The following is a 13,879-nucleotide window of genomic DNA, read 5'->3' as shown; positions in this document are numbered from 1 at the left end:
AAGAAAAAAATCTAATCTTCTAATCTAAATATTCTAATCCTGATCCGCACGTACCATCCCGATAACAGCAGAAAGAGCTTCAGTTTCTGTAACGCATCAGAAATTAACTAGTCTCATGCATCACAGACATAGAACCATGTCTATAGATAGCTCGAAATGTCTACTTTTAAAATAAACAATTTAAATAGAAAAATATACAATTTTATGTTTATATAATTCATATCAAACCAATGAGAGTTGCCGTGTTTCCCGTCTGAACTCATTATCTATAATGTGGTAACACCCACTATATTCATATGGTCATCATCCAGAAATTTGTGAATTCAGTTAATAATTCCAAAGTAGCCTATATTTTGGATTTAAGAATTGCAGTAGACTAATTATCTTGAAAACTTAAGTAAAGATGCATTATTTACAAATTGTTATTATATTATTTTATTATAAATGTTATAGAAATATATTTATTTATTAATATGCCTGTGTTATGGCGAATCATTTCATTCAGTGCGGGTTTGCTCTCTCTCTCTCTCTCTCTCTCTCTCTCTATATATATATATATATATATATATATATCTTGTAAACGAATCCGCAAGATTAATAAACTCGGTAGAGTACTTGGGCGCGCGTGGTTACCTCCAAACGGTGCAGTACGAAAGTAATGAAAGGGGGGTTTCAGCTCCGCCCACACATTCAAAACATATTAGAGCATAGTCTCATTTTTTTTTTTACCCATGAACAAAAATACGAAAAATCCAGCTAAGTTACATCTTCGTTTCCCGTTTCTTAAAACGAAAATAAAACCACTTCTCATTTCTCTTTATTTCTTTTTAAGTAGAAAATCAAGTGAGCGAAAGATGGACCTTTCTTTCATTCTTATTTTGGTAATTTGATCAATTTTATTTAGCCCGTTGACTACGTGACGCAGTTCTCGAGATACTTTAGTGAAGTCGCGTTTCCTGTCAGCAGTTTGTGGAGATCAGATTCGCTTTTTCAGAAGAGCCGATTGTCCTCTTCAAATTTTATAATTATTACTTTCTGTTTACCTCACGAGAGAACACTAGTAATTAGCTATTTTACAAACTATGCCCACGACACCGTAAAAAGGTAAGGATTTGTTTAATTCATAATCTAGACGTCTGTTGTTGTTGTTTTGTTGATTAGCCTCGGTGGTTAGCTAACGTTAGTAGTTTTTAACGTCCGCTGAGGTTTTGTGTGTGAAGATGAGTCCGCTGCCTAATAGCACACGAGACCCATAAACACACATTTAATTATAAATCCCTGTTTAATTAATGAGTATGACAAAGTATGACAAATAACGTTAGCGCTTTTTGCTTATGTTGTCATTTATCGACTCAGTCATTAAAGCGTTTGGAGTCATTTAAGCGTTTGGACTGATGTCAGTCCTGTGGTTTTTAGATCAGATCAGATCACAAGACTTTTTGAAACCATTTTAAATAAATAATGTTATGAAATCTGGCTATTTACATATATTTTCTTCTGGCCTTAAAATTATTTGTACCCTCGGAAGCATGAACTAATAGTTTGCATAGGAAAAACTAAGTTTCTTTTTACTTCAGAACAACGCTGTAATTATTTTGATATAAATAATATATATATAGGGTAGGTGTTGTTACTAGAACTTTACAGTAAACAGTAAAGCTTTAGAATAAACTACACATTTAACATTACACCAACATAAGTTCTTTTGAAATGTAGGATAATTTGTTATGTGGTAAGATTGAATAAATAACATGTTTTAACTGTATTGTGTATAATTATTCCTGTTAAAATTACTAACCTTAAAGAATACATCAATTTCTCGTTCTTTTTTCACTAAATGCTGTTTGTGCACTATAATATATTTTTTCAATATTTTTGGGGCTTACATAAGAAATGCTGAATTTGTATAAACGTCATCATGACGAGAACAGGCATGTGAAATTATGGGAATGGGTCAAAGGTAAGTAATGTCATGGTGGTTTGGTTGTAACATCACATCCTGAATGGTTCAAAAATGACTTTTTGTTGAACAAATTCCACCACACGCATCAGAGGATTAAGCCACACTTGAAAATTATGTCAATATTAAATACTTAAAACATTTAGAAATGTTTTTATTGTGACTTATGTCTCCAAAAATGTAATTTGAATCCCCCTAAACATTAGTTAGCAAAGACACATAATGTAAAAGTGACTGTTGTGTAAAAACAGTACAGTGGTTGTTAATTAATGACATAATATCAGGTTATGAGTCTGCTTGTACTTTTGAGGCACGACCAGCATCACATGCGTTGTGAAAAGTGTGTAAACACTGCAGATTACTCACACACTGCACAGGATGTTGTAAGTGTTTACTAAAACTACTGGTTTATCTACTTGAGTCACTTAACCTACATATTTCAAAGGTTAACATTTTGTGGTTTTAGAGACTTTTTAAGACCTTTACCTTTTAATTTTGTGACTTTTTTTTATCTATCTAGAGTAGAATATATGCTGCTTGGCACACTATGTAGGAATGAGAAACTAGCCAACGGGTTTATCAGAAGTCCTCAGCTATGCTATCTGCACAGGGCATGGGTGAGGAACAAAGGGGTGGTCTCTGTCTCTCTGTATTTGTTGTTTTATTTTAAGGGACTGGTTTAAATGGACAACTATCTTAGGAATTTCCTGACTTCCTGAGCTTTAAAAAAAAAAAAAACACACACACACACACACACACACACACAAAATGGGGCTGGGCAGAGGCCAAAGGGAGTGGTGTTGTACACAAATGTCTGATTCATATCCCTTAATGGTTGTCCAATAAGTTTTAAGTTTTACATATTATGACACAAAGTATCTTTACCATTGTACAGTGATGTATCCGATAGTAATGCAATGGTATTTTGATATTTACCATGGTATTACTGTATGATTACTTCAGGTGAACAACCCAAAACCATGGTGGTACAATAGTGGTACTTTGTTCATTATGTTCTACTGGTGTGTATGCACACAATGAACCAGCGGTCTGACACACACCAGACTCAGCCCCGTTTCTCCTTTGTGTTACACTTATGACATCCAGTTGAATTTCCCCCAGGTACTTCCCTGATCAACTGGAATAGAATCCGTTGAAACACACCTCCTTTTGAGCGTCTGGCATAAACAATTATCATAAATGCGGTGTTGTGAATTACTATGTGAAAGGGTGTCTTCGGAAAGTTTATTGGTTTATTTTCTTCTTTTTTTTTTAATTTTTTTTTTACCACCAGTAATTATGTGCTTGTTTTACAATACACATACTAGTTATTTGTATGTGACAAAGTGTGGTATTTATGGTTGCTATATACACTGTAAAACAAATCTGCAAAATATACGGTAAAAAAAGGCAGCTGTGGTTGCCAGAATTATACAGTAAAAAATACAGTAACACCGTTTTGGGTTTAACTGTTTTACCCGTTTTAAGTTTAACTGTTTTACCTTAAATTTACAGTTAAATACCTTAATTTAACTGATATAATGTTAATATACCAATTTATTGAAGTACTGAAATCAGTTTTGTATCTTTGTAATACACTGATAACCACCAAAAGCAGGTGGTGATGAGAAAGTCACATGATGAAACAAAGCCCATCACAAGCAGCCTTTAAATAATAAGACACATAGAAGGTGCACAGTGTCATTCACACAAGCACTAAACACCATCATGGTGAGACTCGTTAAACTGAAATATGCAATAAACTTTAATTTAACAACATTATGTAACATACAACCCTAATAAACTTAACAAATAAGAAACGCAGAGAATGTCCATCACCTGCTTTCAAATGGAGCGGCACTTAATAGACAGAGCCATAGTTCGCTGACAAGCTACGCAATTTCGCGTTCATAATCGCAGGTGAATCGCATGCGATTTATAGCTGCAACTAACGATTATTTATTCTGTCGACTAATCTAACGATTATTTTTCGATTAGTCGACTACTCTAACGATTATTTTTATTACAATAAATAATTAATATAATGTTCTTTGATTAGCTAATGAATCCTTTGGATAACTTTACAAAAAAATATAAGTACAACTTCTAATATAATATTTCAACCTTTATTCATTTTCAACCAATGTGGTTGAAGTTTTTACAGTATACAAAAATAAATAGGCAAAGAAAATTATTTTACTATGGTAAATATGAGTTTACGATAGCGTTTATAATTAAACCACAGTAGCCACAAATTTACAGTTGTCTGAGACCTCATGAAATGTTCTTTAGCATCACAAACCATAAAATGTAGTGAGGGTTCTGCTATGGTTTAGCATGGTTTCCAGAGATCTGGAGCTGATTCGGGGTAGCTCTGTGGTTTGTGACTGTTGTATCGCGGCGCGCTGTCTTTTTTTAATCAGCTTCATCCTTTCCCATAACAACGTTGAAAGCTCAGCTAAAATGAGGGGACAGCTGATTATAGCTGTATATGGATTTCCATTTTGAAATAAATTTAGTAGCAGAGCTACTGCAAGCGATTTTTAGTGCTGCAAATCCATTTATCCTTTGCTGGAATTTCCGCGTCTTCATGGAGAGAGCACGTCATGGTTGCTTAGCAACGTCAGACACCCCAGGGGCGCAACTGCCCGAGCGCTTTGGAAAGGAGAAAGTGGCGAGACTAGCGTTTTCCGCGCGATATGTGAACGCCCCTAATGCGTGTTCGAAACCCGCGCCAACACAGACTTACTTATCCTTACTTCAGCCGCTACAGGTGATCATACCAATAACTTGTAATCTTTACAAGAATATCAGAATCATGCAATGAGCAAGTCTGCGTTTATTAGACACTTAATAATATCACATCGGTTTGTGCTTTTAGAATCGCCGAATCTGCTGCGGTCGTTCCATCACATCTGCAGCGGAGACCTGAACCAGGAAGTTGGTCACCAGATCACACGGTAACCAGTTAAATCGTAACACCGGAAGAGCGCCAGGATGTTTTCCTCTGAGGTGCTCGTGCATCGCATTTGTGCTGCCGTGGTACACCATATCGGTTTTGCAAAGGGCCATTTTATTTGGCCTCTGTTCAAAGTATTCCCTTACTTTTGATAACAGTGGTCTCTGTTTTTGTGATAGAATGCAACTTTCTCCATTCCCAGTATGCCATTACGCGAGATGTAAACAGTGTGACACGTTAGTAGAGATCTGGAGATTAAGTTCTTGTCTTCATATAGTGAGACGGCAGATGCTGAAAACACCATCAAGTGTGCATATTCCAGTTTAAGACATTTCATGACAACTGCATTCAAATGCCAAATGATATCGCCCCCATATAGTGGCTCTATGAAGTACAAGAATATTCATGCACCAGCCGGCGAAATTAGAAAAAAAAATAAAAATAAATTGTCAGTCAGTGTTACTTAAGGATAAATGAGATACTATTATAGTTTTTATGAATATTTTGAATTAGTTTTATATTTATATTTTTAGTTAAAGTTCTACTAAGTTTGTTTAATAAACTTTTTTGTGTTTTTGTTCAATATTTTTTAGTTCTTATTTAAAAAATGTCTTCGTTATTGTTTAATTATTCGGCTACTTATAGTTAATTATTTCAGTTTTAGTTATTTTAGTGCATCAAGTTAAACTAAAATGAAAATGATAAATGTTTGTTTCATATGTAATTTCAGTCAATGTCTATTTTATTTCAAGTGATAAAATTTTTTTTTTTTATTTTTTTTTTTTATGGTTAGTCTAACTATAATAACTGGTCACGGTTTTTCTACGCAGTGATGTGAACAATCCTGACATTAGCTCTCTGTGGTGTTGTGGGAGCCAGTTCAACTTACACTACAAAGGGAGTCTGTTCCTCTCAAGGGGTTCAATTATGACACTTGGTCTTGTCTTCAGAGGTGTTTTTTAAGGTTTCTCTTTTATTTTTGCTTCCTGCACGGGCCAGATGTATTAGATAGTCCAGGTGAAAATGAACATGCATGGTGCCAGTGGAGGCTGTGACCGATCCAGAGATCGACGTCGCTCCGGTGACCGCTCTCGGGACTCCTCACACGAGCGCGGAGAAGGCCAGCTCACACCCTGTATTCGCAACTTGACCTCACCCACACGCCAACACAACAGTGGTGAGAAAACAATTTTTATTGTTTAGGTCCGATGTGGCTCTTCATTTAAGTCCCATGGTTTGTCATCATCTTGTATATGTGTCATATGTCCAGATCGTGAAGGCGGCTCATCACGGCCCAGCAGCCCCAGGCCTCAGAGGATCTCTCCCAGCAGCAGCAGCAGTGGGGTGGCCAGCAGCCGCAACAGTAGCTTGTCTAGCTCGGAGGGCACATACAAGAGCATGGGCCCCGGTGAGATGGTCTTCGTCTACGAGAACGTCAAAGATGGAGCCCGCAGCGTCCGCACATCAGAGAAGGTCACGCTTATTGTGGACAACACTCGCTTCGTTGTGGACCCCTCGATTTTCACTGCACAGCCCAACACAATGCTGGGCAGGTTAGGAGCAGACCAATCATCTTTCAAAGAGTTCTGTCTTGAAGGTGTCTGTTAAAAACAGTGAAAAATACAAATGGAGTACAAATAGTTTTGTGATCTAATCACTCAAAACATGCAGCGCTCACATTTATGTAAATAAATTGTTGCTGCTTGCATATTCACTTTGGGCCATATCACGATTCCTGTTTCTCCATTACCAAATTTAAAGGGCTAGATCTCTCAAACTAAATTCTTTCATCATTTACTCATGCTCATGTTGTTCCAAAACCATATGACATTAATCTTCAAAAAATAAATTAAGAGGTTTCTGTCCCTCCTTTGGAAGTCCAAGTAACCAAAACTTAAAGGGAAGTTTACCCAAAAATCTTAATTATGTTATATTTGTGTTTTAAGGATTAAGTCTTATGAGTTTAGAATGACATGAGGATGAGAAATTGATGACGTAATTTTCATTTATGGGTGAACTATCCCTTTAAGATCTCTCAAAATAATAATGGAGCCTTTTGTTACACACTTTAAGACTTTATTACCTTACATTTGATCAAACTGAATTTAAGACCTTTTAAGATCATGCAAGAAAAAGGAATAAATGACACCTAGGTAGAGCAGATCTAATCCAGACAGAACTAATCCATTAACCCATCTCAACCTTCTGTAATCTATTTTTAATACATTTTCCCATTGTTGTTTCTGAAAAAAAAATACATTTGTTTTTTCCTGTAGAATGTTTGGATCTGGACGAGAGCACAATTTCACGTGGCCCAATGAGAAAGGAGAGTATGAGGTGGCAGAGGGCATCAGCTCTACTGTATTTAGGGCCATTCTGGTAGGTCATTGTCACTAAACATCTCACCTTCACTGTCTCACTGCACACATTAAAGGATTCATTTATTTTTGTACGGTTCTCTGAGGTCCACTTATAATGTCTGTCCTGTTTTGACCCCCTCTCATCAAGAAAACACAGTTTGAAATGGTTTGTGGCGGATTTTAGACTTGAAATTAAACACCCACTGGTATGATTGGCTAACATTGGTATGATTGCAGTTTTTCATAGAGGGTTTTTCAAATGCTGTAATTAAGGTTAAAAACACATAAATACAATAGTACAATAGCAATAGTGACCACGGTTAGTAATAAAAAGAGTTACACTTGTGTAGTACGGCATTACTGTCAGATCATATATATTCAACACAGCATCGTCTTTTAGTTTCAAACATTCTGAAAATCCTGTCACTTTGTGCCTTGTTTGTAAACAAAACCACAGTAAAATGAAGTGAACACAGGATGAAGTTCTTACTGACTCTGTCTGGTAATGACTCTGCAGAAATGTAGATGCAGACGTTGATCTTCTGCGGAGGCTGTGTTTAGCCAAACTATTACGTAATAAAATGGCACATTCCACATCCTGTCACTTGGCTTCAATAGGAGATGTTTTAGACTACGAGAAAGTTTTCTGTTTTGAAACCTACAGGATGTTTTTTAATACAGTGACCTCCATGTTAAAAGTGCATATGCAAAATGCATATACAGAATGATTAATTTTATATATGATTCCTGTGCCATGTTCTACCCGTGGTGCTTCTTGTCCCATGTGTAACCAACTTAAGAAGCTCAAGTCTATCACAAATCCTTAGCTTTGGTTTCAGGAAACATTAATTTGTTTCAAGGATATCCCAAATAGACTCATGTGTATGACAATGAATGGCAACATTTAAACTTGTTAATTTGGAGACAGTGCCCTGATAAAGTCTAATAGCTGATTTGCATGGGAATATTAAAGTTTAAGACAGGTCTATGGTTTAGTAACAAGCCTTCACTGTGGGCCGCTTCAACCTGAGAACATCTCATAATGAGCTTTCAGCAACAGCTTTTAAATAATGCTGTTAAGTGCAGCATGAGCCTGTCATCAGCTTTGCTGTATATCCTGCTATAATGATCCTTCGCTGCAGTAAAATCTGATAAAATTAGATGAGTGCATTCAAACAATGATACTGACTAGTAATCCAGAGAGAGGATGTGTTGAGTGTGAGAGCTTAAACAGAGAAGCATGCTATTTGAAGGAACAATTTGAATGCAATACAGCAGTGGTTCCCAACCTTTTTCAGCTCGCGGCCCACACAACACATATGTTTGCGCGGCCCACGTCAAAAAAAAATTAACTGACCCCGCTATTGTTGGGTTAATAACTTAGTACTAAGAAGCTAGATTGTTAACTGTATTTATTGAATGAACTAGGGCTGTGGGATATGAAAAAAAAAAACAAAATAAAAACATTTTGCGATTTCGATGTTAATCACGATTTTGACACACAAAGATATGCTTTACAGTCATAAATGCATTCAGGATGAATTTGAAACATATTTACAAAAGAAAGAAGTCAAAATAATCACTATAGTAAAGGTGTAACACAATTTAAAGACTTGTGGCAAAAAAAATATATAAATAAATAAATCCTGTGTCAAGGGACTTTTTTTCTTGTTGCCTTGCATTGTTCATAGAGCACATTAATTGTAGCGGTGCCTCAGGTGTTGAAATAGATTTGTTATAAATTATACAGGTTCACACAAACTCCATCTGCAGTGTGTAGCCTATACAGTATGTGTAAGCTTTGCAGAAGCAGCAGCAAGAGCGCGTTAATGTAACGCGAAAGCACATTAAAATAATGCACGAGCACGAATCACTCTGTTCGCACGCAGATTTCCTTTGCTCCGTCACAAAACCAGACGTGCTTGCCCAGAGCGAGTGCGTGCACTTAAAACGTTTCTCCTCTCACTTAAACTGCGTCCTGTGCACTCACAACTCTCTCTATGCTCATGCGCTAGATATTAATAATTTTTGCATGTTTTTATTTCTAGCCTTTTACCGCATGCAGTGTGAACGCTCTGATCCGTTAACATGGGCTCGGAAAAAAGGCGCATCACAGACAGTGTGTGAACCTGGAGTTAGGCATATGCCCAGTCTGTTCTGTTCTCGCGCTAGGCACGTTGCATTCAGATTGAATCAGATGGCATACTGCGGGAGGTCAGGGCTGCGGAAAATCGTGCTATAAAGTGATTTATAAATAGTGCACACTCAAATCATGATTTTATGACGATTTCGATTATTCACACATCCCTAGAATGGACTGGAAATGAACAGAAAATAACTCGGGCTGGCACAGCTCAGCAAAACGGGAGAACCAGATCCAGGCAGAGCTCGGCAGCGGGTAGACAGTCAGCGGAGCAAGCAGTCAGGAGGGAACATGTTGACAGCCATTTATGCATGTTTGAATTTGTTGTTCTGTAGCATATGCAGCAAAAATATCTAAGATAAATTGGTGGTTTATTCCCAAACCAAACAGCGATCTCGAATAGTGGAAGCATAGTAACAGTTTAATATTTTCTTTTTAATTTAATTATGATATATATATATATATATATATATATGAAATTATATTATGTTATGACTAAGAAATTTTTACATATATTAACAATATTATTTCTTTTAATAGTAATTGGCGGCCCACCTGCAATACCACGGGCCGCGGCCCACAGGTTGAAAACCACTGCAATACAATAATTACTGTTTTTGTGTAAGAAGGAATGAGAGGGAGAAACTACATCACCTTTGCGAGATATTTGGCTCTAACGTGTCGTGGATTTATGGTCTACTTAATATATTTCGGACATTAAAATTTTTATACTGATAAGCTAAAAATTTATTTTTATGTAATGGACAGTAACTGATAAATGGCCAGTATTAAAGTTTCATGCTTCATTTTTGCATTGGTGCCAAAATAAATACAAATTTTTAGTGCTGCAAGTGAACTTAGGCATCACAGCATAAAATGTAAAGTATGAAAATTGGATATTAATTGATATTTGCTAAAAGTTGTTTGTTGTTCAATTCTTACGAGTTTTTAGAATTGAACCTGAAGTGAGTGATTATTGCTTTGAGAGAGTGATTAAGTTAATTTAATTGTAATGAAATTTAATTATAGTGTTTAGTCTAAAATGTTTTGAATAAAATAATCAGCACTTCTCAAGTTAGATGATAGTGAGCAGCAGTGCACATGAATATGGCCTACATCCATGTGTTTTTAAGTGGTGTAGCTTCTCTAATAGCATCTTTTGTGTTGTCTGTTCTGTCTCTAACTGGCAGGATTACTATAAATCTGGGATAATCCGCTGTCCTGATGGAATCTCCATTCCCGAGCTGAGGGAAGCGTGCGACTATCTGTGCATCTCTTTTGATTACAGTACTATCAAGTGCCGAGACCTGAGTGAGTAATTCCTGAAATGGCCTTCCTGATACACGAGATTCAAGTTAATGGAATAGTTCACCCGAAAATAAAAATGTGATGACAGTTTACTCATTTTCAGACCAAGCAAGATGAGTTTGTTTCTTCATTGAAACTGATTCTAGAAATTTAGCTTTACATCAGTGCTTCACACAAATGGATCCTCTGCAGTGAATAGGTGCCATCAGAGTCCAAACCATCATTAAGGCATGTCAGAGGATAGAGGACTATTTTTCATTTTTAGTTGAACTATTCCTTTAATCTTCTATCAGTGAACATGTCAGAACTGTGATCTGACAACTGTAGTATTTTGACATTGTTTTCTGCCTCATATTTAACAAAATGCCAGATTTGCCAGCTTCGTTTTCCTCAGGTTTTCAATTATTGACCCAGTTTGTTTCGTAAGGTGCCCTAATGCATGAACTGTCCAACGACGGCGCTCGGCGGCAGTTCGAGTTCTATCTGGAGGAGATGGTGCTTCCTCTGATGGTGGCAAGCGCTCAGAACGGAGAGAGGGAGTGTCACATCGTAGTGCTCACAGACGATGATGTGGTGGACTGGGACGAGGAGTACCCACCTCAGATGGGAGAGGAGTATTCACAAAGTAATCACACCCACCTTTCTGTAACATCTTAAAAACATTTTTAAGAAGTGTTTTTAGTGATGCACCGACATTTGTTTCACTGAATATCACTGAATTAATCAAATTCATTTCATAATCAACACTCAAATAAAAACAAAATAATGATAAGAATGAAAACAAGGCTGTGAGAGCAAGAAGTACAGTGTGTCCAATGAACTTTACTGTCAAAAGTATGCGATCTAGCACCTTCACCTTCTTGTTAAATTCAGTATGCCATCTAACCTCATTAAGGCCTGTTGGATCCAGGTGTGTGACAAATAATGTTAAGTGAAAGTTTTCTTGATGCATCAACAGAAAAAAAACATGGATTGGGATTTAAGAATTCATATTGGTTCATCAAAATGAAGATTGATAGAAATTGAGAGATTGATATTGTCAACCTATTCCTAGTGTCCACATAGCTCACATTTTTACCTGTTGTTGTCTAACATGCCGTTTCAGCCCTCCAAAACCATTTCAGGAGAATACCTTTGGTTGCTGAAATTTCAGTGCATCACTAGTGTCTTTGTCTTTGTGGTTACAGCAAATATATTAAACATTTATGTTTTTCCCCCTTTTAGTTATATACAGTACAAAACTGTATCGTTTCTTCAAGTACATTGAAAACCGTGACGTAGCCAAATCTGTTTTAAAAGAGCGAGGACTTAAGAAAATTAGACTTGGTATCGAAGGTAAGAATTCTTTGTCTTGCATGCTGCTTTTACAGCATTATACGTATTTATTCAAACATGCAATCTAATTTTAATCATTCAAAGGGATAGTTCATGCACTCATTGCTTCAGTTCTCTGAAGTAGCAATGAATCAAATATGGCAGCAGATATCAGGCTTGACATTTGGTCCGACAAATCTGAAAACCAAAGATGATTGTTACTGTCTTCGAATCTGATGTGATGTTGATATATCTACAAAGTAGGATGGCCGAAATGTAATGAAAGCCAATGAGATGCACACAAATCTAATAAAATGAAATGTGAAATTACTTTACACAGCATTTATTCAAAATTCACTACACTATTTGAAAACACATTGAGAAAGCATGAGTCATTAGAACTGGGTCTAGACATAATGGGCAAATATTGGCTGATATATTAGTCTTCCTCCAGTCGAAAGGTGCCATATTTGATTTGAAAGCTACAAAGAAGGGCAAGATTTTGCATGATATTATGTAAATATAATGATAGATTTTTAATTTGAATGAACTCTTCCATGATGGTTATGACCCACATCAGAAGATCACCAATTTGAGTATCAAATCTGCATCTGTAGGTTATCCAACATACAAAGAGAAAGTGAAAAAGCGTCCAGGTGGTAGGCCTGAAGTTATCTACAACTACGTCCAAAGACCCTTCATCCGCATGTCCTGGGAGAAGGAGGAAGGCAAGAGTCGACACGTGGACTTCCAGTGCGTGAAGAGCAAGTCTATCACGAATCTGGCAGCAGCCGCGGCAGACATTCCCCAGGACCAGCTTGTGGTAATGCATCCCGGACCACAAGTGGATGAACTGGACATTCTCCCCAACCACCCTCCTCCCGGCCACCACTACAGCAACAATGAGCCTGACCCCGATGTCCCCTCGCCTGCCGTCTGAGAGCAGACGCCCCTTCACTGCATGCTGGAGCATGAACCAGAGTGACACTATAACCAGATTGCCTTCTGCACCTCCTCCACAGCCTTAGAGCCTCAACTGTCTAGTTACTGTATTTAAAAAAAAAAAAACATCATGGACTTGGGATACTGGCTTGGGGGGTGCTCTCGTGTTTCATATTCGCTGTTCTTTTTTTTTTTTACTTGACCAAAGGAAATTAATCTTTGTTTGTTTGAAATGAAGTTAGCAACCTCACTTATTTTGGGCCTACAGTATTATATAATTATTATTACTATTGTTCTTTTCCATTTTATTATATTTTACTTTTCATTTGATGTATTTGGGTTTGGTGCCACTTTTTGTTTTTTTGGGGAAAGCTCTCCCCTTGATCTCCTAAGAACTTTTGTGTCTCCTCAGGAGGTCCATTTGCCTGGTGAACGAATGGCGTTTTTCTTGGATCGACATTAATTTATCTGCTTAAGATCCGTCTGTTCAAATGCTTGAAAATCATTGTATTAATAAAGGTATATAATATAATGTACAGTGTTTGACATTAAGTGTAATTTTTGGTTGCTTTTGGTGTTTTGTTGATGGCAAAAATTTAAATATGATCAAAATTGTACCGTTACAGAATAGATGCAGAGAATCTGAGAAACAAAATACACTGTAATGCAATGAGCTAGAGCTATTTTACTTTGCAATCAAGATTAGGAATACTTGGTATTCAGTTTAAAAGTATATCTTAATGTAAAGAAATGTATGCATATCTTATATGTTTGCAGAGAATGTAATGTCTAAACCAATTCATTGTTTGGTTGTTGGTGCCAGACAGGCCTATCTAAAAATTTCAGAAACTGCTGATCTACTTAGATTTTCATGCACAGCATTCTCTAGGGAT

At 36.8% G+C, this 13,879-nt stretch overlaps 1 protein-coding gene across 1 annotated transcript; it reads left to right on the top strand.

Moving 5' to 3' along the window:
• The first annotated feature begins 933 nt into the window (after positions 1-933).
• Positions 934-13,522, top strand: LOC132110472 (BTB/POZ domain-containing protein 10-like). Its single transcript, XM_059517106.1, has 8 exons — positions 934-1,105; positions 5,913-6,096; positions 6,190-6,472; positions 7,196-7,298; positions 10,613-10,733; positions 11,158-11,355; positions 11,955-12,065; positions 12,662-13,522. The coding sequence occupies exons 2-8, from the start codon at positions 5,943-5,945 to the stop codon at positions 12,982-12,984; spliced, it is 1,293 nt and encodes a 430-aa protein (XP_059373089.1). The 5' UTR covers positions 934-1,105; positions 5,913-5,942; the 3' UTR covers positions 12,985-13,522.
• Positions 13,523-13,879: the final 357 nt, after the last annotated feature.

The sequence above is a fragment of the Carassius carassius genome, chromosome 2 (genome assembly GCF_963082965.1).
Source record: "Carassius carassius chromosome 2, fCarCar2.1, whole genome shotgun sequence".
NCBI classification, from domain to species: domain Eukaryota; kingdom Metazoa; phylum Chordata; class Actinopteri; order Cypriniformes; family Cyprinidae; genus Carassius; species Carassius carassius.
Note: the sequence above shows the minus strand (reverse complement) of the source record. Positions and strands in the feature narration are given on the sequence as shown.